Source organism: Polypterus senegalus, chromosome 6 (genome assembly GCF_016835505.1).
Source record: "Polypterus senegalus isolate Bchr_013 chromosome 6, ASM1683550v1, whole genome shotgun sequence".
Classification (NCBI taxonomy): domain Eukaryota; kingdom Metazoa; phylum Chordata; class Cladistia; order Polypteriformes; family Polypteridae; genus Polypterus; species Polypterus senegalus.
In genome coordinates, this window is record NC_053159.1 from 38,307,533 (window position 1) to 38,331,949 (window position 24,417).

Here is a 24,417-nt window from a genome sequence, read left to right on the forward strand (position 1 = left end):
CATATGTGTTTTTAATATGGGTCTAATTTTTCAAATCTATCGCGTAACTGTGCGATATACTCCAATATATTTGTTGATGGGAGGGCCTCTTCCTCCCATCCTTCTTTTAAAACGTCTAATATGCCCCAGGGCTGTCGTCCATATAGCAATTCAAATGGTGAGAACCCCGTGGAGGCTTGTGGAACTTCCCGATATGCAAAAAGGACAAGGGGGAGGAGCTGATCCCAGTTCCTTCCATCCTCATTGACTACTTTACGTAACATCTGTTTGAGAGTCTGATTAAACCTCTCTACAAGACCATCGGTTTGAGGATGATATACCGGTCTTTAAATGTTTTATTTGAAGTAGCTTGGCAGTCTCCTGAACGCTCTGCAGGTAAAAGGAGTCCCTTGATCCGTCAGGATTTCTTTAGGGATCCCAACACGCGCAAATACTCCCACTAGTTCCCGTCGCGATAGCTTTGTAGTAGCTGAGCGCAGCGAACAGCCTCTGGAAACCGGGTAGCATAATCTACCAGGACCATTATATACTTATGACCTCTGGCTGAGGGTTCTAAGGGTCCCACCAGGTCGACCCCAATCCGTTCAAAAGGGATGTCTATTAAGGGTAAGGGAATTAGAGGAGCACGGTCCCTCCTAGGAATTTGCCTCAATTGATACTCTGGACAGGATGTACAAAAGCGGCGAACCTCCTCGTTAATTCCGGCCAAAAAATCGGAGTTTAATTCTCTCTAGTGTTTTTCGGGACCCAAATGGGCTCCCAGCAGATGGGTATGTGCTAGTTCACAGACCTCTCGCCGTAAGTCCGCTGGTACTAACAACAGTGACCTCATCTGCCCCTCATGTTCTGCTACCCGTATAACAGATCATTATTAAGCACAAAGTGAGGACCCTGTGGCATTGGATGCGAGGTGTTGGCCGCCTATCAGAACGACTGCATTCTTTGCAAATTTAAGGAGTCATCATTCCATTGCTCCCTTTTAAATGAAGCCGGCGTCTGCCTGAATTGAAACTGCAGACGTGAGAGAGGATCGGATTCGACCTCAAGGGGCGTGTTTTCATCCGAGCGTCGTGGCGCTTACTGATGACGTCTCGGGTTGCGACGTCCCTGGCGTTTCGTCGTCATCACCAGAGGCCGAAGTCCGCTCCTCTGCCGGCTGTAAACACGGCGTGGAGGAAGTTGAGGGCGCAGAATCAGCGTCCGTGACTAGACCTAGTGATCGGGAGAAGCGCCTGAATTACCGCTATTTATTTTGACCCAGTCTCTCCCTAGTATCACGGGAAAAGGAGGATTATCCATCACAGCCACCATTAACTTCTTTAAATTGCCGTCCCGACAGATGAAGCAGTTGGCGGATCGATAATACCGAACATCCCCGTGGATACAGGTAATGCAGGTCTTATTTTTACACCATTGTCGCGGTAATATCAAATGGCGAGCAACAATGGAAATGTTACTGCCGGTATCGAATAGAGCGATTACTTTAATACCATTCACTAGTACTTCTCCGTATGCGAACAAGCCAGTGGATTAGCGAGAGCGCACCGCCTCCTCCCACATTACTCCGAGACCCCTTTGCTGCTTCGCAGGGCCTGCCGGCGCGTATCAGATTCCACTCGAATATGCTTCGGATTACAGCCGGGACTCTGTGTTAGGGACGCAAGCACGCCCGGGTTCACCTGAGTTCCATTCTGACCTTCCTAAGGCGGTTTCTGCCTTTATGAGGTCTATCATCTCAATTAATGAGATAATATTATTATATTCCCAGGCCGGCTGGGCGATTTTTTCGGGTAGGCTTCGGAGCAACAAAGCGCAGGCCACCTGCTCCGCTATTTGGTGGCTGGACTTTTTATGGGGTTTTAGCCACCCAACCACCTTAGCCCATAAAGCCACGGCCTGTTTCCTGGTTGCCTTAGCTGGGTTATAGGTCCAGGCCATTATGTTTTTCACCTGCCAGCCTGGGTTTTCCCCACCTTTAAAGGGCTTGCCCTTTGTGGGATATGATGAGGCAGTCCCCACACCCAGGTGGCCAAAATAAGAACCCAAGGCGTCCCCTGACGACTTGGCTCTAGTCTGTGGTTCCCGGACTATTTTTCCCCAGACCTTTAAAAGGATGATGGGTCGAAGCATAGTCAAGCTTTCTCCAACACGCCCCAACTGACGCCCACTCGGCAACTCGGGAGCGGTACTTACCCATCTGACAGGTTGTTGGTATAGGAGTGTGTGTCGAGCCTAGGTTGAGGTTTATCCTCCTTTCTCTCCTGGAGGTTATCATCCTGCCGGCTACGCCACTGTAAAATGAAGCCACTCGACACACGTATAAAAGGTTTGGGGCAGCCACCCATATAATATTCCTAGCTGCAAAGGAGTCTTTTAAGTTTCAGCACTGATGTAATCAGTACGGAGTCCAAAACAGAACTGCTCAAGGTTTGCAAAGATGGCGGTTATAAATGATCAAACAGGAAGTGACATTAACAGGAAGTGATGTTGGTTGACCGGAAGTGATGTCTCTCTGACATCAGTCTGGGAATCGGGACAGGAAGTGACAATCTTCTGGGCGCCGGAACTGGAAGTGACGTTTTCCTGGGCGCCGGAACTGGAAGTGACGTTCTTCTGGGCGCCGGAACTGGAAGTGACGTTCCTGATTCAGATGGGCTTTCCCTGCGGCTGGTCTGCAGAGATAGCAAGAGAAGGTTTATTGCACCCGCCTCCCTGGCCTGGCGTGGAATTACTATTACTTGGTCCACACAACGTCCTCCTATTCACACGTGTGTGACAATATGTATATATATATGTATATGTATATGTATATGTATATGTATATATATATATATGTATATATATATATGTATATATATATATGTATATATATATATGTATATATATATGTATATATATATGTATATGTATATATATATGTATATATATATATATGTATATATATATGTATATATATATATGTTGTCACAAAACGAGTCAAAGACAGAAAAAGGTTTGGGGCAGCCACCCATGTAATTTGGTATCCTGGCTGCAACTTCGTTTTCTTTTCAAATACCAGCACTGTAGTGCTTACAACAGAGTCCAAAACAAGACTGACACAGAAGGGAAAAGGGAAGGCTTTTAAAGGGGAGACAGGAAGTGAGGTCATAAGGGTCGGGCACGGTTCATTGTTCATTGGTTTAGTCCCGGATGTGACATCAGGGGGGCCGGAGCTGGCAAGGTCTGTCTCCATTGGCTCGGTCCCAGAAGTGACGTCCAGAGAGACAGGTGGAACCTCCCGGGTTAGGTCTACAGGGAAGTGAGAAAGAGAGTTAGTGCGCTCTGCCACATCCCGGCATGGCTCAGAACTGCCTTCACTCGAGCCCTTTAGCTGCCTCCCATGCGCGCGTGTGTGACAATGTATATATATGTATATATATGTATATGTATATATATATATATGTATATATGTATATGTATATATGTATGTATATATATATATATGTATATATATATATGTATATATGTATATATATATGTATGTGTATATATGTATATGTATATATATATATGTATGTGTATATATATGTATGTATGTATGTGTATATATATATATATGTATATATATGTATATATATATATATATATGTATATGTGTATGTATATATGTATATGTGTATATGTGTATGTATATATGTATATGTATATATATGTATATGTGTATATATGTATATATATCTATACTAATAAAAGGCAAAGCACTCACTCACTCATCACTATTTCTCCAACTTCCGGTGTAGGTAGAAGGCTGAAATTTGGCAGGCTTATTCCTTACAGCTTACTTACAAAAGTTTAATTTCGAAATTCTACACGTATCGGTCATAACGGTCGATAACGTTTGCCACATCCGCCATGTTGAACTTTCTTATTTACGGCCCCATCTTCATTTGGTAGGCGGCTTCCCTGCGCTAACCGAAACCGATGTACGTACTTATTTCACTGGTATGAAGCCACTGTCGGCCGCCATATTGAACTTTCCAACAGTCTTTGTTACTTATACGCCCATCTTCAAGAAATTTGGTATGCGGGTTCCCAACGCTAACTGAATCCTACTTACGTACATATATACATCCATAACCTGCAGCTCGGTCATCGTGTGAGGCGCGCGGTCCCCATCCCAACGCCTCCCACGCTGTTGGCTGCCTGCCTATATTAGGCCGCTGTCGCCTGGTCTCTACATTCCCTTCCTTGCTTCGTCACGGGATTCACGTCTCCCTGCTGATAACAACAGCCTTTTTATTTAATCCATGGCTTCTCTGCTGTTTTATTGTTCATTTATTACGATTGTAGTTATTGTGTAGGTATTTTAGAATTACTTTACATTGTTCAGGTACCCATTTCCTTTATCGTTCCAACCGTTAACATGTCTATCGAGGTGATCACCATCGATCAAAGAACTGTCACTTACCGAGTGGTTTCCATGCCCGGAGATGGCACCTGCCTTTTCCATTCTCTTTGTTACATATTGCACGGCCATATCAGGCTCACTCTTGATATCCGGAGGAACATTGTGTCTTATGTATTGAATGACTGGGACAGGTTCAAGGTGTGGACTGATGACGGTACAGGAGATAATTATACTACACAGGAGCACTATAAGAGTGAAATGCTTAAGCCCTTCACCTATGGTTCTGCATGTGAGTTGATGGCTGCCGCTGAATTGTTCGGGTTGTTGCTTTCAAGTGTACCAAATGGCCAAATATTTTACACCTTTCGACAACTGCCATTGCCTCTTAAACATCTTAGATTTACAGGTGACGATTTCAGTAGTGGACACTTTGATGTTTATGAATGTTTAAACTCTCAAAAGCTGGATGTGAAGTTAACCGGTTATATGCTTACAACGCTTGACAGATGCCGAATGTCACTTCAACACAAGTTCTGCAAATACCGTGAATTGAAACAAACCATGAAACTCAAACCGATTATGACAGCAGCAATCCAAGCTGTGAGATTTGAAACAAGATTACTTTTCACCATGGCCAACTGTATGTTGCATGCTCAAGAGTAAGCTCAGTGCACAGCTTGGTCAAATTACAATCAAAGGGCCGAACTGACAATGTGGTATACAAAAAGATCTTTAACAAATAATTATTGGTATATTTTCCCTCAGTTTAAAAAGGTTACATTTTCTTCTTAATAAAAATTTTAAGGCAGTACTTACGCCAAGCTGCGAAGCACGGGTATTTTGTTTGTGTGTGTATATATTTTTATATATATATTTTATATATATTTTATATATATATATATTATATTATATATATTTCAAATATCTATGAGCTGCTTTTTACAACTGAGAGAACATGGTTGATGTTTGCCAATTGACCAGCCAACCACAAGCGTTACCTGGTAGGTAACCAGCTAAATAATCAGATTGCGATTCAGAACCAAGAATGTAATATGTATGTGTGTATATACTGTATATGTGTGTGTGTATGTATGTATACATATTTAAACTGTGAGATTTTCTTAGGTAGCACTATAACACATAGCCTTGTAGTTGCTCAATGTTTGAAAATGCTGAGCATTATCTCTTTTAATTTAAGGGCCATATGTTGCTGCTTATTCATATATTATGCGTCATATATTTTTTCTAAAGTGAATTTTGACAAAAAGTTTTTTGATGTAGAGTATGCTGCTCAGTTAGATTTGGTCAGCTTATGAAAATACTGTAGTGGAAATAAATGTTGTAGAAATCTTTATGTAGCAGATTTTTTATTGTAGGATGCTGTTAAATTTCGTCCTACTTTAATAAGGTTATTTCTACTAAAAGAAACAGACTGTTAAAGAGTTGTTCATACTGCACAGTATATTAGAATATGTATAAACTGGGAAAACTGTGTTCTGCATCATGAAATTGGTATTGTGATGCTCATAATGTCATTCTTTCTGTTCCAACTCTTCTTTTTTCTATATTCTGCTATTATGTCATCAATGATACTGGTATTGGTGATACTTTTTCTTCTGTGTCTTCTAAAGTGACACCTAACTACAAATGTGCAAAACAAATTGAAAAGCCAGTAAAATGCAAAGTTAGTTAAAAAGCAGCAAAACAAATTACAGGACATTTCAACATTAAGTACAAAAATAAAACTTTTCAGGTTCCATTAGTCTTGTTTAAAGCAGTTTTGATCTCTTATTTTAACTGTATTAATACTTCCACCTCAGGGTTATTAAAGTTGTTTTAATACTGTGCAGTGACTAGAGGTAGTGCTATCCTTAACAATGAACATGTGATACCTTTTAAAAGTGTTTTTAAAAAAAGAAAAGTAAATCTTTTGGAAAATTCGATAGCATGAGCATAAAATCATTAGTTTGTTACATACTACAGTATTAATAATTTACATTCAGTGATAGGTTTGAGCAGGGTTTAGACATTTTTTTAATTACCAGACTAAGGAACATTGTAGCCAGTCTTGCCTAATATTTATTTCAAAATAGTTTTTTTTTTTATTAACACAGGAATTATCCCAAAACTCAGTGACTGAAGCCAAAATATTCCACTCTGCTTATCGAACAGGAGTTGCAATACTGACTAAAGCATACAGATTTTCTGTGGTAACTAATATTGAAGACCAGAAAATATGGCGCTTACCAGATGTACCAGGTAAAAAAAAAAAAACAAGAATTGTTTTTGCATAAGTGTGATTCTATAAGGATTCAAATAATTTCCCACCAGGTGAGGGTATAATCATATTGTAATGTGGTATTAATTTAATATAACATTAATTAGAATTTGCTTAAATTTGTGAAAGAAAAAGAATGCAAGGTGATCTGCATTATTTATGCTTATTTACTCTGATAATGTAGTAAAAATTATTCCCAGTCTGATCAGTAGTGGTACAACAACGCATTTGCAATGTGGTGAAGTTTGAAGATGTGGCAGGTTCAAACATGCAGAAATAATTTAATTTGGAATATAAACTGATAACAGTATTTTAAGAGAAGCTATATTGTAATAAGTACTGCCTTGATGAAGGTAGCTTACAGAATGTGTTTCTTTCAATGTACTAGTGTTCCATAAACCTTTGCCTAAAGTAATATTTTAGTAGGTTTGAAGCAAAGATCTCAAAGGCTGTATTGTAAGATCTTCTTTAATCAACAGCCTGTAGCTAGCTAAATAATACACAGTCTGGTTCATTTGGTTACAACATAGAGTAAACTTTGCATATTTGCATCTGAGAAACCATTAGATCAATTTTATATAAATATCAAACAATATGAAGTATATATTCTATATCAATGTAATGTGTTTGCAATTGTAAATTCTCATCTATCTACTATATAATAAAACCCTACGTGTTGTGTGTGTATGTGCGTGCATGTCTGGTCCGTTTGTTTTTGGTAACTCAGTGGTAAGGATGATGACACAGTACTTTAGGGGTGCAGAGTTCAATTCCTAATTGTGACACATTTCTTTTTATTAAAAAAAGGGAGTTAAAATAGAGCATTTAAATGACAACAAAGCAAATAATATACTGCTAAATACTAATGAAGTGCAACCAAAGTAGTATATGCAAGAATACAAATTATGTTTTCACAGTGGGTAATAGGGGCCTGTCTACTATTCATGGTAGGGATGCTCCAATCAAGAATTTTAAGTCCGATACCGATTACCAATTTCATATTACTTGATCGTCCAATTCCGATTTTTTTTTTCCCATTATCCATTTAAAAACTTTTTACACAAAAGTCCTGCATAACCAGACTCATAGAAGGTTTGTGTCTGTTTTTTTATAATTAAACTATCGACCACTGGTGTTATCTATTCATTTTTTATTAACAACAGGCTTATTGTTCAGTGACCATAAAAATTCTAATCCTTAAACTACATACTTTAATAAAATAAAAGAAAATAAAATGCTTCTCATAATTAGAAGCTGTCATATTGTTACATTTTTTCTGTAATGTACCTGTCTGAAACAAAGCTTATACACACACACACACACACTCCCACACAATCAGTTAACTGATGTTGGCAATTAAACACTGCTTAAATGTAAAATATACATGACCTATACACATACAACTTTTTTGCTGCTAAAATACCTGTATTCATACAGGTGTGCTTTTTTTCAGTGTATCAACTAGACATTTGTAGTTCTTGAGGTGTAATTATAAACATGGATTAATATTTTAATTATGTACTGTAGTACTTGTTTCTTTCCAAAACATGTGCTGTATGACACACAGCAATAAAAAATGAATATAGTACAAATCTTTAAAAAAGCAACAAATGTATCAAATGTTCAGAAGTTGTTTATCATGGAGACGCAAGACTAATATACTTAACAGATTTATAAGTAAAAGACACAATTTGCTGTTAAGCCAACATTTTTTTTTCCACTGAAAATGTAAGGTGCTGCTGCAAAAAAAATTTGTTATAATTAAAGTACACAATAAATAAAGTTCTATCTCTCTGTCTAAATAATATAGAAAAGGTCTGAATTCATTAAAGTACTTTTTCTTGGCGTCTAATTGCACAGGAAGACTCTCCCAGTTTTCTTAGTTTATTACTCCTTTTTCTTTAATGTACAGACTAATATTTCAGTCATCTCTTGCTAAACAAGCCTCCACTTCTATGCCACTGGTTCAATTACCGTAATACCTTGTGTATGGGAACTCTGCAGCTAAATTACCGTAAAGCATAAAAAAGCAGGGCTGAAAAGATTTTTTTTTTTGGTCATCAGCCAATTTACCAATCACCAATCAAGTCTTTTTTTGAAAAAATGGCTGATTTTTATCAAAAGCTGGTCTATTGCAGCATGCCTAAATGGTGGTAGTAAAAAACAGGAGGTAAGGTACCTGGAGTCTGATGCTGCATTCCATTTAAAGTGGGAAGTCAGAGTTTTCAAATTCAAATTTGGAATTTTCAATGTGAATGTCCCCTTATGCCAGATTTCCAATTCAAAAACTTAGATCTGGTCTGTCAAGTCCAAGTTTATTAAACTTCAGATCATGATATCAAACCAAAATGGTGACATACACCTCAAAATTTATAGTAAAGAGGAAAGAGTAGGAAGAATGTTGAGGGAATGTATAGGTCAAGAGATATCGACTATTTTTTAATTTCCTCTATTACCTGTGTGCAACAAGTAAGCATAGCTAGTAAAACTTAAACATCATAAAGTGTAATTTTTGATTAGTACTTAAAGAATTTTTTTTTCTTGGTTTAGACTGAGCACTTCCCTAATAATTAAATGAAAAAGATCATTTCATAAATCTTATTGTTTCAAATAGTCTCAGGCTGCTTCCAGTAAAGTGAAATCTGAAACTCCATATCTGCCTTGGTTTAGTTACAAAATTGGCTATAGTGGAATATAGCCAAGCTGTGCCCATTAAAGCGAAAGAGGCATGTGAATCAAAGCAACAGGAGGCTGCAGTGACTTATTTTTATCAGATATTTAGAAACTGTCAGTACTGTGACTATTACCTGGACAAAGGTACCCCTTTTATTCCGGAAAAGAACAAAGTTTAATTTATCTGGACACATTGTGAATATCTTTCTTTTGTTTGGTGTTATCATCTGCACATACAACATTTTTAAAATCTGCACTGTAGGGAGTGTTTATTTTTAATGATGCATTTTACCTTCTAGATTGCCTTTCATTGTTTCTGCACATTTTTGTTATTTATTATAATTTTGACCATCATCATCAACACTTATGCCTGTGCTTGAAATATTGTTGCAAAAGCATGTTGGTTTCCTTGCAGGACTACAAACTTCTGGATTATCTTGCTGGACAGTAATATCACAGGATAGACAGACTAAACTGGTTTTGGCAAGTGGAAGAAATATATATGTTTTGGACAGTGATTCATGCACATCTGTGGTAAGAATAATAGAACAGTGATAACATAATATGTTAGCGATTTCTGCTTTTACAAGAAATATTTCATAATCCAATCATACATAATGTCATTGTATACTTATATTGACAAGATTTTGAGCAAATCAGGGGACCAGATAAAAAATGCTGTCTATTCTTGAGGACTGCCAGATTTCTTTTTACTTTGTAATTTTTCTTGTGAAAATAACATATAATGTGGTTGAATATTTTACTTTGTGTTTTTGGAGGATTTGTTTGCTTAAGTAATCTCCGAAATTTAAGCAAAATTTGAGCTTTTACATATATGCACATCTGTGTTGATCCTAAATTTTGGATTGATCAAATGATTGTGATTATATGTGGTACTTTTATTTAAATTGTAAAAAAAATAACACTGTTGATTTGTGAACAAAACTAGTTCACATTAATTTTTGTTTTAATGAGTATGATTTCCATTTTTTCACTTCAATGGGAAGATTCTTAACCATCCTTTTTTCCTCTTTTTTCAAGCTTGACTAGACATAAGTGAGGAATTTTTAAACATTTTAATATAATGAAGTCTTACATTTCTGCAAATGTTTAACTACTTTTTGCGCAGTTTAATGACATTGGAGCATAATGACAAACTAGAACTCCAGAAGATTACTTACCCATATAATGTGGATTTTTAAGAAGCCAGGTTTCTGTCTTAACTGTGTTATTTACCTTAGCCCAGTTATTTGTGTTCAGGTAAATGCACTCAATGACTGGTGCAAAATTCACCCCAAGGCGCTAAATGCATAAATCATGCTCTACTGTGCCACTTTACATAAAAGCTAATCTATAGAGTCGGCGGTTTCATAGTAAACGGCATTTGCATTGATAATATGGTCTCTATTTTTCACCCCACTTCACTTTCAGCTTTAGTACTTTGAGTCACATGAAAACTTGAAACTGCAGAAAGCTTCAGGAGTGGGAGATCATGAATAGTTGTTCCTTTTCTTTTAATTATTCCTTAGAATAATTTGTGCTAGAAACTTGTGGAATACATTTCTGTAGGTCTTCAGATGGAATATTCTCAGCATACCTTTGGGACTACTAGTTATAACTTCAAGCACCATCAATGCAATGTAGCCCTGTTTGCTCTATTCAATTGCATATGCACTTTCTGGCATAGTTGTTGTGAATCAAAAATGATGGATGTACTTTTATTGTAATCGCACAAAAAAGTGCCTAGAATTTGTACTTTCAGTTTCTTTTTATTGTCATAAACATACCTCAGACTTTTATTAGGTATATTTTTGAAATCTAAAACATTGACATTTCAACAAGGATCTATTGGATATATTAAAAAAAAAAAAAAGACAAAATTTTAAACGCACATACCTAGTCACCATCAACTCCATTTTAAACCACAAGACAGGTTTGTCTTGTGCAGAATTTTTTTAATTGATTAAAAAGCACTTCATTTATGATCGTTTTTCTGCGGCATCTTTAGTGTATACGTTGAAAGTGAAAAAATAACATTAACTTGAAAAATGCAAAATATATTCATTAGTCAGTAAAAGACTGTCTTTTTCTGCAACTCCATGCACTATAAATATTGTATATAAAATATTCTTATTTTACCTGTGAGAATTCCACTCTATCTAAATGTTTACCATCATCTCATAATGCAGTAATAGCTCACTTAACAAAGTGCATTCCTAGACATTAGTTTGTTATCAGAAGCTTTGTTATCAAAGGTAATTTAGCATAGGAGGAATGTGAATATGTATTTTAATGACCTGGGGCCTCATGCATAACGCCGTGCATAGAATTCACAGTAAAACATGGTGTAAGGACAAAAGTGGAAATGTTTGTACGCACTAAAAATCCCAGATGCATAAATCTGTGCATTCTCAAATTCCACGTTCTTCTGCTCCATAAATCCTGGTCAGTGTGAAAAGTAACACATGTGCAAGTGCCTGCTGCCACTCCCCAAACTCCTCCCAGAATTACGCCTCTTTGAATATGCAAATCAATATAAATAGCCCTTAATCTCAGCATTCTGTGAAAAGGCAATGGCAAAAGCACGGGGGGAAATAGAAGAATTTCAGCGAATACCAAGCGGAGGCAAGGAAAAATGTACTATTTGTTGGTTTAAACAGTTTAAACAGACAAGTGGTATAAACAACAAAAGGAAGTTGATTGAGTGACATAGGGTGTGGGAGAAACTCGAAAGCTCAAGTTCACAAAGTCGCACAGTGCCTGAAAAAAAAAAGTTGTCAGATATCAAACTCGCCATGATAAGAGAGTCATAGCCCACCGTCTAAGTGTCATATGAAAGCTTATTAGGGTACAGAGAAAAGAAAAGAAAAAATAGGGACAGAATGAGAAAAAAGCTTGAAATGTCAACTTTAATCTCAAAATTTCCACTTTAATCACATTGTTTTGTCATTAAAGTAGAACATCATAATCTTTATCTTAAAATCATTTAATTTACTAGTTTCTCAAATCACATCTTAACTAAAGTAGCTCATTAAATGCTTTGTTTTGTATTTGTTTCTATGTGCTCTATGTGTGTGAATCACTATGTGCTTCTTAAACGGGCTTTCTCTTCCTCTGACAGGACACAGAATCCATTATATTCGTGATATGACAGTTCTCTGAATAATTAAAATATTGAGATGAATACTTGATATAATTTTCATGATGATAGGAGTTAAAAAATGTTGTTAAACATGGGAACACGGTGGCACAGTGATTGTTCATGCCTCACACTAGATGCTTGCTGTGACGTGCGCGACCTTCAATGAAATAATTTATTGCAGTAGTACTGTCTCTTTCAAACGTACTAACCCCCAGTTCCTGTCCTTGCTTTTCTTTCTCCAAATACCCAATCGCCACACAATCAGTTCTGTAATTGTCGTCAAGCCATCTGTAATCTTAGAACGCAGATTCTTCAAAACTTTTAAGGAACATTTAAATATCTTCGTAGTACATGTTTAATTATTCTATCCTTCCAATGTAGCGCCTGCCCCAGCAAGAATACAACGTGAGGCAGGAACAATCCCTGAACAGAGCACCAGCTCCATGCTAGCACTGCAACACAGTGTTTAATTATTAACAATATAGATTATTTAAATGAAGTTAGTTTTATCTGTATAGTATCATAAACATATTTTGCTGCATTTCATCTTAAAAATGATATCATCATCATATGTAAATACGCACTTTATAAAGTGTCTCAGGATGTGCAATATTATAACTGTATCGCAAGTTTACAGTGAGGTGATTGTACTAATAAGTACAAACAGTTCTGCAAGGAGCACTTGATGGACTGATTGAGAACGTTTATAGTTCTTGGGATGAAACTGTTTCTGAACTGCGAGGTCCCTACAGGAAAGGCTCTGAAGTGTTTGCCATATAAGAGCAGTTCAAATAGGCAGCATGGCTGAGACAGTGTTATCTTGATGCTGTACAGTCGGCCCTCGTTTATCGTGGTTAATCAGTTAAAGACTCTACCGCGATAAATGAATTTTCGCGAAGTAGGATTCTTTATTTATAAATCGAATATTTTCACAGTTAGAGCATAGAAAACCTGTTTACGACCTTCTAAATACGTTTTTTAACATTAGAGCCCTCCAGACATGAAATAACACCCTTTAGTCACCATTACACTTGTATTACCCAATATATTAGAGAAAATAAGACATATTAGACATTACAAATATCATATTATTATCATTGTACATTTAATTACACATACACACAGTTCTTACACACAACCACAAACCTATGAAAATAGTGCAACTTGTTCGATGATGAAGAGATTTACAGTGATCCCTCCTTGATCGCGAGGGTTGCATTTATATTGTTATTTTTATATTGACACGCTTGGGTCACAGATTTGCACAGAAACACAGGAGGCTATAGAGACAGGGACTTTAAAACACTGCAAACAAACATTTGTCTCTTTTTCAAAAGTTTAAACTGATGACAAGACAAGACAGACATGACAGTTCCGTTTCACAATTAAAAGAATGCAAACATATCTTCCTCTTCAAAGGAGTGTGCGTCAGGAGCAGAGAATGTCAGAGAGAGAGAAAAGCAAACAATCAAAAATCAATAGGGCTGTTCAGGCTTTTAAGTATGCGAAGCACCGTTCGACAAAGCAGCTGCAAGGAAGGGAGCAATGTAAAGGTAGTCTTTCAGCATTTTTTAAAGGAGCGTCTGTATCCTCAAGGCCAGTGTGCGAACAGCCCCTCTGCTCACACCCTCTCCGTCAGGAGCAGAGAGTGAGAGAGACAGAGAAAAGCAAACAATCAAAAATCAATACGTGCTGTTCGGGCTTTTAAGTATGCGATGCACCATGCCGGAAGCATATTGTATATCATTGAGTTTTATTTAATATGTAATCTGATTGGGTAGCTTCTCAGCCATCCGCCATTAGCGTCCCTTGTATGAAATCAACTGGGAAAACCAACTGAGGAAGCATGTACCATAAATTAAAAGATCCATTGTCCGCAGAAATCTGCGATCCAGCGAAACATCCGTGATATATATTTAGGTATGCTTACATATAAAATCTGTGATGGAGTGAAGCCGCGAAAGTCGAAGCGTGATATAGCGAGGGATCACTGTATACCGATAATTCTCTTTCCAATCAGCTGCTGTAGAGCTATGATTCCACACTCAGATACAGTGATATAAATACTCTGAGTGGTGCAGTAAGAGTAATATGGAAAAAGATGATCTGCTGTGGCAACCCCTAACGGGAGTAGCTGAAAGAAGAAGAAGAATTTGCAGTGAGAGTAACAATGCTAAAGCAGCTATGGTATTTAGAATAGTTTGACCATTCTGTGGACCATTATATTGTGACAGGTTAATTACAATCAGATGCATTAAACCAGGAGTGGCCAACCCGCGGCTCTTTGCCAGGTTTCATGCGGCTCTTACGTTCATATTGAAGTTTGTGTTCGTGTTTTTTATTTTAATGTTCGTGTTCGCTTCGCTTGAGTTCATTACGGTATTTTCGTCAAATGCGCATGTGTGTGAGATTAAAATACCGCAAAGTTTCCTAGTAGGGGCAAGATCATTTAAGTAAACAATTTGTGTCAAGTTCGCTCTCAAAATGGCAGGGAAAAAATGCACAGCAAAACGAAAATATGAAGATGAACACAGGACATTTTTAACAGAGTGGGAGAGTTTATATTTGTTTGTTGAATGTAATGGCAAGCCATTCTGCCTAATATGTCAGGCGTCATTAGCGCATTTCAAAGCTTCAAATCTCCAGCGCCACTTCAGCTCACTCCATGCTAACATCGACCAGGAATTTCCAAAAGGGACTGAACTTCGCAAGCACGAGTTGGTCACTTTGAAAACTCAGGCAGAAAAGCAGATACAGTTTTTCCAAAAATTTACGAAGCGCTCAGAGACTGTAACACTCGCATCGTATAAACTGGCTTGGAACATTGCACGGGCTAAAAAGCCATACAATGAAGGGGAGTTCATTAAAAAATGTGTCAGTGACGTTGCTGAAATCTTGTCTCCTGAAAACGACGAACAAAAACGCATGATATCAGATGTCCAACTGTCCCGCCACACTGTTGAACACAGAATATTGGACATTAACACGGCTATTGAATCACAGTTGCACTGTGACTTTCAAGCATGTGAGTATTTTAGTGTTGCATTGGATGAGAGTTGTGACATACAAGACAAGCCTCAGTTGGCAATATTTGCACAGTTTGTGTCAAACGATTGTGTGATCAAAGGAGAGCTCCTTGATATTGTGCCATTAAAAGAAAGAACCCGTGGCATAGATGTGAAAGAAACAATGATGGCTGTATTTGCGAAAGCAAATCTTCCCACACCGAAACTAACTGCCATGATCGAATCAGTGAACTGGCTTGTGGGGCTATGCAAAGCTGACCAAACATTTCCCGAGTTTTGGAATTTCCACTGCATCATCCACAGGGAGCAACTCGTGTCTAAATCATTGAATTTAGACAGCGTCATGAAGCCAGTGATGGAAATCGTCAACTACATCCGCACACATGCGTTTAACCACAGGCATTTCAAGAATTTCATCGCTGAGCTTGACCAAGGGCTTCCAGGTGACCTGCCGCTGCACTTCACTGTGTGGTGGCTGTCAAAAGGCCAATTACTCTCTCGCTTCTTTGAGCTTTTGTATGCCATGAAACTGTTAATGGAAGAGAAAGACAAAGACTATCCCGAGCTCTCTGACCTCAAATGGATTATAGATCTGGCCTTTTTGATCGACATGCTGTGTCACTTGGACAGATTGAACCTGACTCTGCAGGGCAAGTTAAAAATACTGCCTGAGCTGGTGCAAAGTGTGTTTGCGTTTGTCAACAAACTGAAGCTGTTCAAGGCGTATATTCAAAAGGGAAATTTAATGCATTTTCCCACTCTTATAAAAGCCAGCGGGCAAGCCACCAGCGCTGCCCTGAATAAGCAAAGAGCCAGATATGCAACACTAGTTGAAAACCTGCACGAAAGCTTTGTGACCAGGTTCCATGATCTACAACTGAAAAGGCCACTGATTACGTTCCTCGTCGACCCATTTAATGCGGAGACTGACTGTTTGAAAGCCCTGCTAGTCACAGATGAGGCTGCAGCTGAGTTGGAGATGATCGATCTTTGTGAGGAGGACCAACTGAAACCTGCTTTAAGGGAAGGGACCATTGAGTTCTGGAAAAGTGTGCCAATGGAAAAATACCCCAATGTCAAACGGGCTGCGCTTAAGATACTGTCAATGTTTGGGTCAACATACGTCTGTGAGTCTGTGTTTTCTACCCTGAAACACGTGACATCAAAGCATCGATCTGTTCTGACTGACACCCATGTGAAAGAATTGCTTTGAGTGGCAACAATGGAATACAAGCCAGATTTGAAGAGGATTGTTCAAGGCAAGGAATGCCAGAAGTCCCACTAAGCAACATGCATAGTAAAAGAAAAACACTATTGTAAATTATTATTTTTTTGTTTGTGGACTTGGTTGAACTGAGAGTTTGTGTGTTCATTGTTGAAAATGACTGGCCTGTGGTTTTAGTACTGTAGGAGTTAATTTCTGTCATTATCATGTTGGTGTGTGACATTTACAATAAATGTGGCTGAGCAGAGGTGTGTGTGTGTGTGTGTGTGTGTGTGTGTGTGTGTGTGTGTGTGTGAGAGAGTAAGGGATGGTTGATGTTCATGTGTGCCCATGTGTATGATGTGGCTCTTTGCAGTAACACAGTAAAAAATGTGGCTCTTGGTCTCTGACTGGTTGGCCACCCCTGCATTAAACTAATAAACAATATGCGGTTAATTTCAGTGTATTTATAAAGCCGCGTCAGGGTTGTGGATATAAAAAAGAAAGGGGAGCTACACTGGAACAGTAGCACTGCTTTGACGCTGGGTGCCGCCAGTTTACAAAACTGAGTGGAGAACTTGTGTACTCCAGGGTTTTAGCTAGCGTGAAAATCTGTGTGGCTTTATGCCAAGTTTAGGTTTTATACATCGCGATTTGAGCATGGAATTGGTTCTTACGCAACCTTGGCACAGGTTGTGGTTTGGATTTGTGTTGAGGAAATCATACTTTTGATATATTTATTCTTGACCATTATATAAAAGTGTTGCTAATGCCCTAGTTTTGGTTGACTCTTTCAATGCAGTTTCATATGCACTCATCTGTGTCATTCACTGGCTAGACAATTCATGTCACTGGCTCCACCTCGCACCTCAGTTGGGCTTGGAGACAATGCTATCTGCCTCGTCTTCCTCCACTCTGTGAAACAATTCAATTCAGGATCCTTTAGAAGTCCTCCTCCTTTAGCCATGCATCCAGATTATTAAGCTTAAGCAGAAGAGACAACTTTTAATTGCTTAGAAATTTGTGATTTCTATACATGGCATCTCTTTTTTTTTTTTTATTTACTTTAGACTGTCCCGGGGCTTGACCCAGATATAAGCAGCTATTTGCACATGTCAGCTTCTTTCAACTACAAGTACTTGGCACTTTACACTAATACAGGATGCATTTGGATGGGAACCTCAAACCTAAAGGTATTTACTAAATTTCAGTCATTCTGTTTATTTTATTTTATTTATTTTTTCTCCAGCCGTCTGGAGTTTTTTTGTTTTTTCTGTCCCCCCTGGCCATTGAACCTTACTCTTATTCAATGTTAATTAATGTTGATTTATTTTGTTTTATAATTGTGTCTTTCATTTTTCTATTCTTTAATATGTAAAGCACTTTGAGCTACTGTTTGCATGAAAATGTGCTATATAAATAAATGTTGTTGTTGTTTTTTATTAGAATTACACTTACTGATTGTTTTTAGTTTAGCTGCTGGAAGTGCTTTGTGTTTGTGTAGGAGAAGTTCATTGCATGAGGAGGGACTTGTTTGGAAAATTCAAGTACCATGAGTTTCTGGCATTTGAAATTTGAATTAATTTGACTCCTTCATTAAATATTACTCTGTTAAATATTACTTCAGTAGCATTTTAACAAGCTAATGATACAAATGTGAAATCTTTAAATAGCAAATGTTGCAAACTTAACAGAGTGGTTCATTGACCAGACTTTAAAGAATGTTGTTTCAAAAACATTATGTTCATGTCACATAACCCACATGGCAAGTCATCGAGTCTTGTACTCGCAACATTCTAAACCAGTGTTTCCCAACCTCGGTCCTGGGGACACACTGTGGCCTTCATTGTATCTTATTAATGACAATTAAAAACGAGCAGATCAGACACGCTGGCAAAAACTGAATAATCAAAGGCTGCAACTACTTCAGCATCAGACCCACTAATTAGCAAATAATGGATTAACTAAACAATTAGAATACCTGGAAATTAGCATGAAAATCAAGATGAAAGCATTTTTAAAAACAAATAAAAATACATTATTCCCATATAACTGCTTGGTACATTTTAATGTATATTATATATATATTATTTTTTTTTACCAGACTTAGTTTTCTAATTTCTATATTGTTCCCAAAACACAGAACTTGGGAAATAACACATCACTTAATTAGCCCAGGAGTTCAATTAAAAACAGAAGCTGTTTGGAATAAAAACCTGCAGCCACAGTGAGCCCTCAGGACCGAAGTTAGGAAACACTGTTCTGAACAAGTGTATTTTTATTAAAATATTGTTAAACCACTTTCAAAAACACTCTTTTGATATACAATTAAACTGAACGTATTCAAGCATTTTAATTGAAGATGCACCACCTCCCCTCATTCAGTGGTTACATGTTCTGCACAGTAACAGTTTGTTCATTGGCTAATGTTGCACTTCATGTGGTATCAACAGTGCAAAGTTCACTAAGAGACATATACAGCAACTAAGGATTAAAAGTTACAGAAAACAAGTGAAAGTATTATCAGGAAGAGAATATGCCTCAGACTTTTGCATTGCTGAGATGCTTTAACAAGCAGGTCAATTCATATGTGTAGTTTCACAGTCCACTGCTAAATAATCTTGAGGTGCTCCAGTTGTGGATATCAGTAAGTGCAATGGCATTTTACATTATTATATGTAATGTGCCCAGGATAGGCTTGAGTATCTGTCAGTTAGATTTAATAAGTGGAAGGATACTTGCTGATCTGTTTAGATGTTTTTTCCCCTCACTCTATTTTCATTTTGGTTACACCAGTCTCCACTAGAGACTTCCTTTTTTGGTAGGTTCAGACAGAGATAAATGCCTCCTAATTTTTCTGTAGTTTACCCTGAACATGGTTTTATATAGCACTTGGCTTTAATTAATTTCAGGTTTATGGCATGTTAAATAGATGCAGAAATAAATATGTATACACTGTGTGCACAATTATTAGGCAAGTGAGTATTTTGACCATATCATAATTTTTATGCGTATATTCCAACTCCAAGCTGTATTAACTTGAATGCTTATTGGATTTAAGCACGTCAGGTGATGTGTATTTGTGTAATGAGGGAAGGTGTGGCCTAAGGAGATCAACACCCTATATCAAGGTGTGCAGAATTATTAGGCAGCTAGTTTTCCTCGGGCAAAACAGGCCAAAAAAGAGATTTAACTGACTCTGAAAAGTCAAAATTGTAAAAAATCTTTCAGAGGGATGCAGCACTTTTGGAACTGCTAAGATATTGGTGTGTGATCACAGAACCGTCAAACATTTTGTTGCAAATAGTCAACAGGGTCGCAAGAAACGTGTTGAGAACAAAAGATGCAAATTAGCTGCCAAAGATTTGAGAAGAATCAAACGTGAAGCTACCAGGAACCCATTATCCTCCAGTACTTTCATATTCCAGAGCTGCAACCTACCTGGAGTGCCCAGAAGTACAAGGTGTTCAGTGCTCAAAGACATGGCCAAGGTAAGGAGGGCTGAAACCCAACCACCACTGAACAAGAAACATAAGTTGAAACGTCAAAACTGGGCCAAGAAATATCTGAAGACAGATTTTTTTCAAAGGTTTTATGGACCGATGAGATGAGAGTGACTCTTGATGGACCAGATGGATGGACCTGTGGATCAGTAATGGGCACAGAGCTCCACTCCAACGTGGAGGTGGGGTACTGGTATGAGCTGGTATTTTTAAAGATGAGCTAGTTGGACCTTTTGCATTGAAGATGAACTCAAAATCAACTCCCAAACCTACTGCCAGTTTTTCGAAGACACTTTCTTCAAACAGTGATACAGGAAAAAGACCATGATTTTTATGCAGGCCAATGCTCCATCACTTGCATCGAAGTTCTCCACTGCGTGGCCAGCCAGTAAAGGCCTTAAAGATGAGGGAATAATGACATGGCCCCCCTTCCTCATCTGACCTAAACCCTATTGAGAACTTGTGGGCACTTCTTAAACGCTAGATTTACGGGGGAGAAAAACAATACACCTCTCTGAAGAGTGTCTGGGAGGCTGTAGTCACTGCTCCACAAAAAGCTGATCGTCAACAGATCAAGAAACTGACAGACTCCATGAATGGAAAGGCTTATGACTGTTATTGGAAAGAAGGGTGGCTATATTGGTCATTGATTGATTGATTTATTTTTTTTGAAATGTCAGAGATGTTTATTTGTAAATTTTGAGGTGTTTGTTTATTATTCTCACTATAACAGATGAAAATAAACAAGTGAGATGGGAAAATTTTCATTTTTCCTTTAGTTGCATAATAAATCTGCACACTAATAGTTGCCTAATAATTGTTCGCACATATGTATTCCCCTGATGATGTTCACACTCACATTTCCGTTGTGAAACATTCAGGTTTCAGGTTTATTAACATTTTGGATTGACTGATAGCACTGTGTTTGTTCCATATTAAAATTAATCCTCAAAAATACAACTTGCCTAATAATTGTGCACACAGTGTATGTAAAGCAGTGTTATTTGTGTATTAGGCATGCCTTTTTATTTATTTATTTATTTATTTATTTAACTCTTCACTTGCTGCATAGAACTACTACCCAAAATATTTTTTACTTCCCGCAGACTTCCTTCTCATCGTGAACATTTCTAAAAAACCAAAGGAATCTTTGGATGCATAATTTATCTATTAGAATTATCACACTTTCACATTTTAAATCTCCTGACTTTAGGTACCTAGGTACTGTTAATTGTACTGGATTCTATTTTATCTCATGTTCCTGTTACTGATTTCTTGTCCATTCTTAAATGATCTCTCCTAGTAGGTTTTCTGCCAATAAAATAAACAATATTTTTAATGTAAGTTTTCCCTTTCCCCTATATATACCCATCAAGATAGAAGTAATAAAAATCTAAATTTATATGAATGGTTAAATATACAGTAGATCCCATTTCTGATTTGCAGCTTTATCATTTGGCATGCACACTTTACATTGAGAACAATGAAGGTAACAGCCCTGGTTGGGATGCTAGTCTACTTAAGAGGACACTTGTGCATACATTCACCCATATACAGAGTGCTAATCAATATGCAATGCCTGTCTTTGGCATGTGGGTGAATACTGACACTTCCAGAGAAATTGAATGTGATGCAGAGAGAAAAAACAGATTCCAAACATACAGTGGTTTGATCCTTAAGCTTTGAGGTAGCAATGCTAAACATTTTATAACTGTGATGCGCATATATTCCTAGTATACTTTATTTGTAATCAATTTTTGTTTGCCACATATGATGGCAGAAACTGAACAACAGCTGTTTTCCCTTTTCCTAATGTCAACAGGATCAAAAGTTATTTTTGTTTTAATACATCATTTTTCCCCCTCCTTACCTGCCGCAGATGCACAATGTGATGCCCAGCAGAGGATGCAAATTCCACTCCTGTATAATAATTCCAGTTCATTATTACAGGCTGCATTTGTGCAGCAAAAATATTCTATAAGAATTAATTAAAAGAATAACCAAAAGTTTTGTTTCACTATAGTGTGTTACTAATTATTTAGTTTTTTTTAAATAAATCAAAAGTGAGTTATCAATAATTCTTAAATTTTTACATTTTTCTATAACAAAATCATATTATATATAGCTCTTCAGGTACTTAATTTATAATGCCAGTGGATTGAGGAAGTAGCTGCCAATTTAGAAGTTGATCCAAGATCATGTTGTCTGTTCTGATCTAATTTTGTTTATTATTTATGATTTCTCCACCATCCAGTGGTGGTCACATCAGTGTTTTATATTTTTGCCTTTCATTCTAATAATAGGCAATTTGTTTTGCATACTTTTATCTAGGAGAAGCTTGGGGAATTTGACTGCAAGTTTCATGCACCACCAAAACAGATGGTATGGTAAGTCAAGAATTAGTTATCGAAGAGCACCATTGAAGCATCACTAAACAATTCATATAATCTGTAAAATTAGGACTAGTTATGATAAAACAAGAACTTCATTAAAAACCTCACATTTAATGAGCATTCACAAACTTTCTATTATTACTGTAACTGTTGACAACTGTGAAGTTTAGATTAGATAAACTTTATGAATCCCATGGGGAGATTCAGTTGCATACAGCAGCAGAACCACAAAAAATAGGGATACAGAGTCACAGAACTGCTAATACAACCAATCAATTAATAAATAAATAAAAACCTACTGAGTCCATTGGGTAGAAGCATGAATTGCCTGATAGCAGTGGGCAGGAAAGACCTCTCAGAAGTGCTTCTTAGCATATCGGGATGGAATGAGCCTCTGGCCAAATATGCTCCAAGAGAGCACTTACTGTACTGGAAGGGATAGAGGGGATTTTTCATGATAGCATCGAATTTTGCCGTCACCCTCTTTTTCACAGTGGCTTCCAATGTGTCCAAGGTTCACCCTGTGATGGAGCTTTCCTGATTATAATTGTGGTTCTTTTGAGCTTAGGTTGCTTTCCCAGGAGAATGCACTATAGAACACCACACTGGCTTCTATGGACCGGTAGAACATTTCCAGCAGCTTGCTGCACACATCAAAAGACCTGAGTATCCTTAGCAAGTGCAGTCTGTCCTGGACCTCCTTGCACAGTGTCACAAAAGTGCTATATATGCATTTGCCATGCAAAGGTGTGTTCTAAAGTTAATCACTTTCTATAAATGTAAAAAAATCATGCCCGTACTGTCACTTTATATTGCAGTGTATGGGTATGAGGGAAATTCTTCAAAATTACCAAAAACATCCGTTTTTCAAGCCAAGACAATTGTCGAGTATTGATCTGTGTCTTGCAATTACACACACTTTTTGTATATGAAATTTCTGAACAAAAAAAAATCACCAGCACATACTCTTCCTGAGCAGCAAGCTTTCATGCCCCCAGGGTGTGCTTTTCTCCCAACAGACCAAATCACAGTAAACTTTTTGTGCCTCATGGTTGGTTTGTTTTTAGTTCAGTGTTTACATGAGAGTTTGGGTACATGGAAAATGTGGATCAATAATCAACAACTATCTTGCCTTGAGCAATGGATTTGTTTGGTAAGTTTTTAAGATATCCCTCAGTGCCTGATAACCATCCATTGTGAAGCACCAGAGCAGGGAAGGCATTTTTTAAATTTAATTTATAGAAAGCACTTAACTTTAGAACATAATTTAATGTGGCAAAGGCATATACACCATGTTTGTGAAGAAATGCCTTTGACTTGAAAAATAAGAACTTATCCTTTAAATCAAGTTAGCAATAAATGTTCTTTACCTAGGGAACTTTTTAAAACAGATATCTCAGAAGTTGCCCAAGAGTCTTGTCTGTTGGTTGAATAGAGCTCAATGGTGTATAGGCAAGTGTCTGTTAGGGGGAGTGTTCCAGTAAACAAAAAAAAGGAGTATAAAAGAAAATGACTCCAGTAGGACAGAAAACCAGGAATAAGAGAGCGCAAAAGATACAGAGAGAAGGAGAACATAAAAATGAGGTAGCAAAAAGCTGCATCTTGTTATACTTGAGAGGTATGCAAGTGGGTGACTTTCAAGAGCTGTGTAGGTTGACCCAGGGATCCAGCATTATTTATTAAACATATTTATATTTTTCCTGTCCTGATTATTGTAATCTTCAATAATATGTAAAATGATTTTAATTACACACTACTATAAGTCATGTACTGTTCATGATAGTATACAGTGGGGCAAAAAAGTATTTAGT

General features: G+C 37.4%; 1 protein-coding gene across 2 annotated transcripts in view; it reads left to right on the plus strand.

Moving 5' to 3' along the window:
* Positions 1-24,417, plus strand: part of vps16 (vacuolar protein sorting 16 homolog) — a 100,895-nt gene that overhangs the window by 29,984 nt on the left and 46,494 nt on the right. For both annotated transcript variants that reach the window (XM_039755871.1, XM_039755872.1), the window contains exons 5-8: positions 6,502-6,646; positions 9,754-9,872; positions 17,781-17,903; positions 22,545-22,600. In XM_039755871.1, the coding sequence (XP_039611805.1) occupies positions 6,502-6,646; positions 9,754-9,872; positions 17,781-17,903; positions 22,545-22,600 (443 nt within the window). The remainder of the gene's footprint in view (positions 1-6,501; positions 6,647-9,753; positions 9,873-17,780; positions 17,904-22,544; positions 22,601-24,417) is intronic.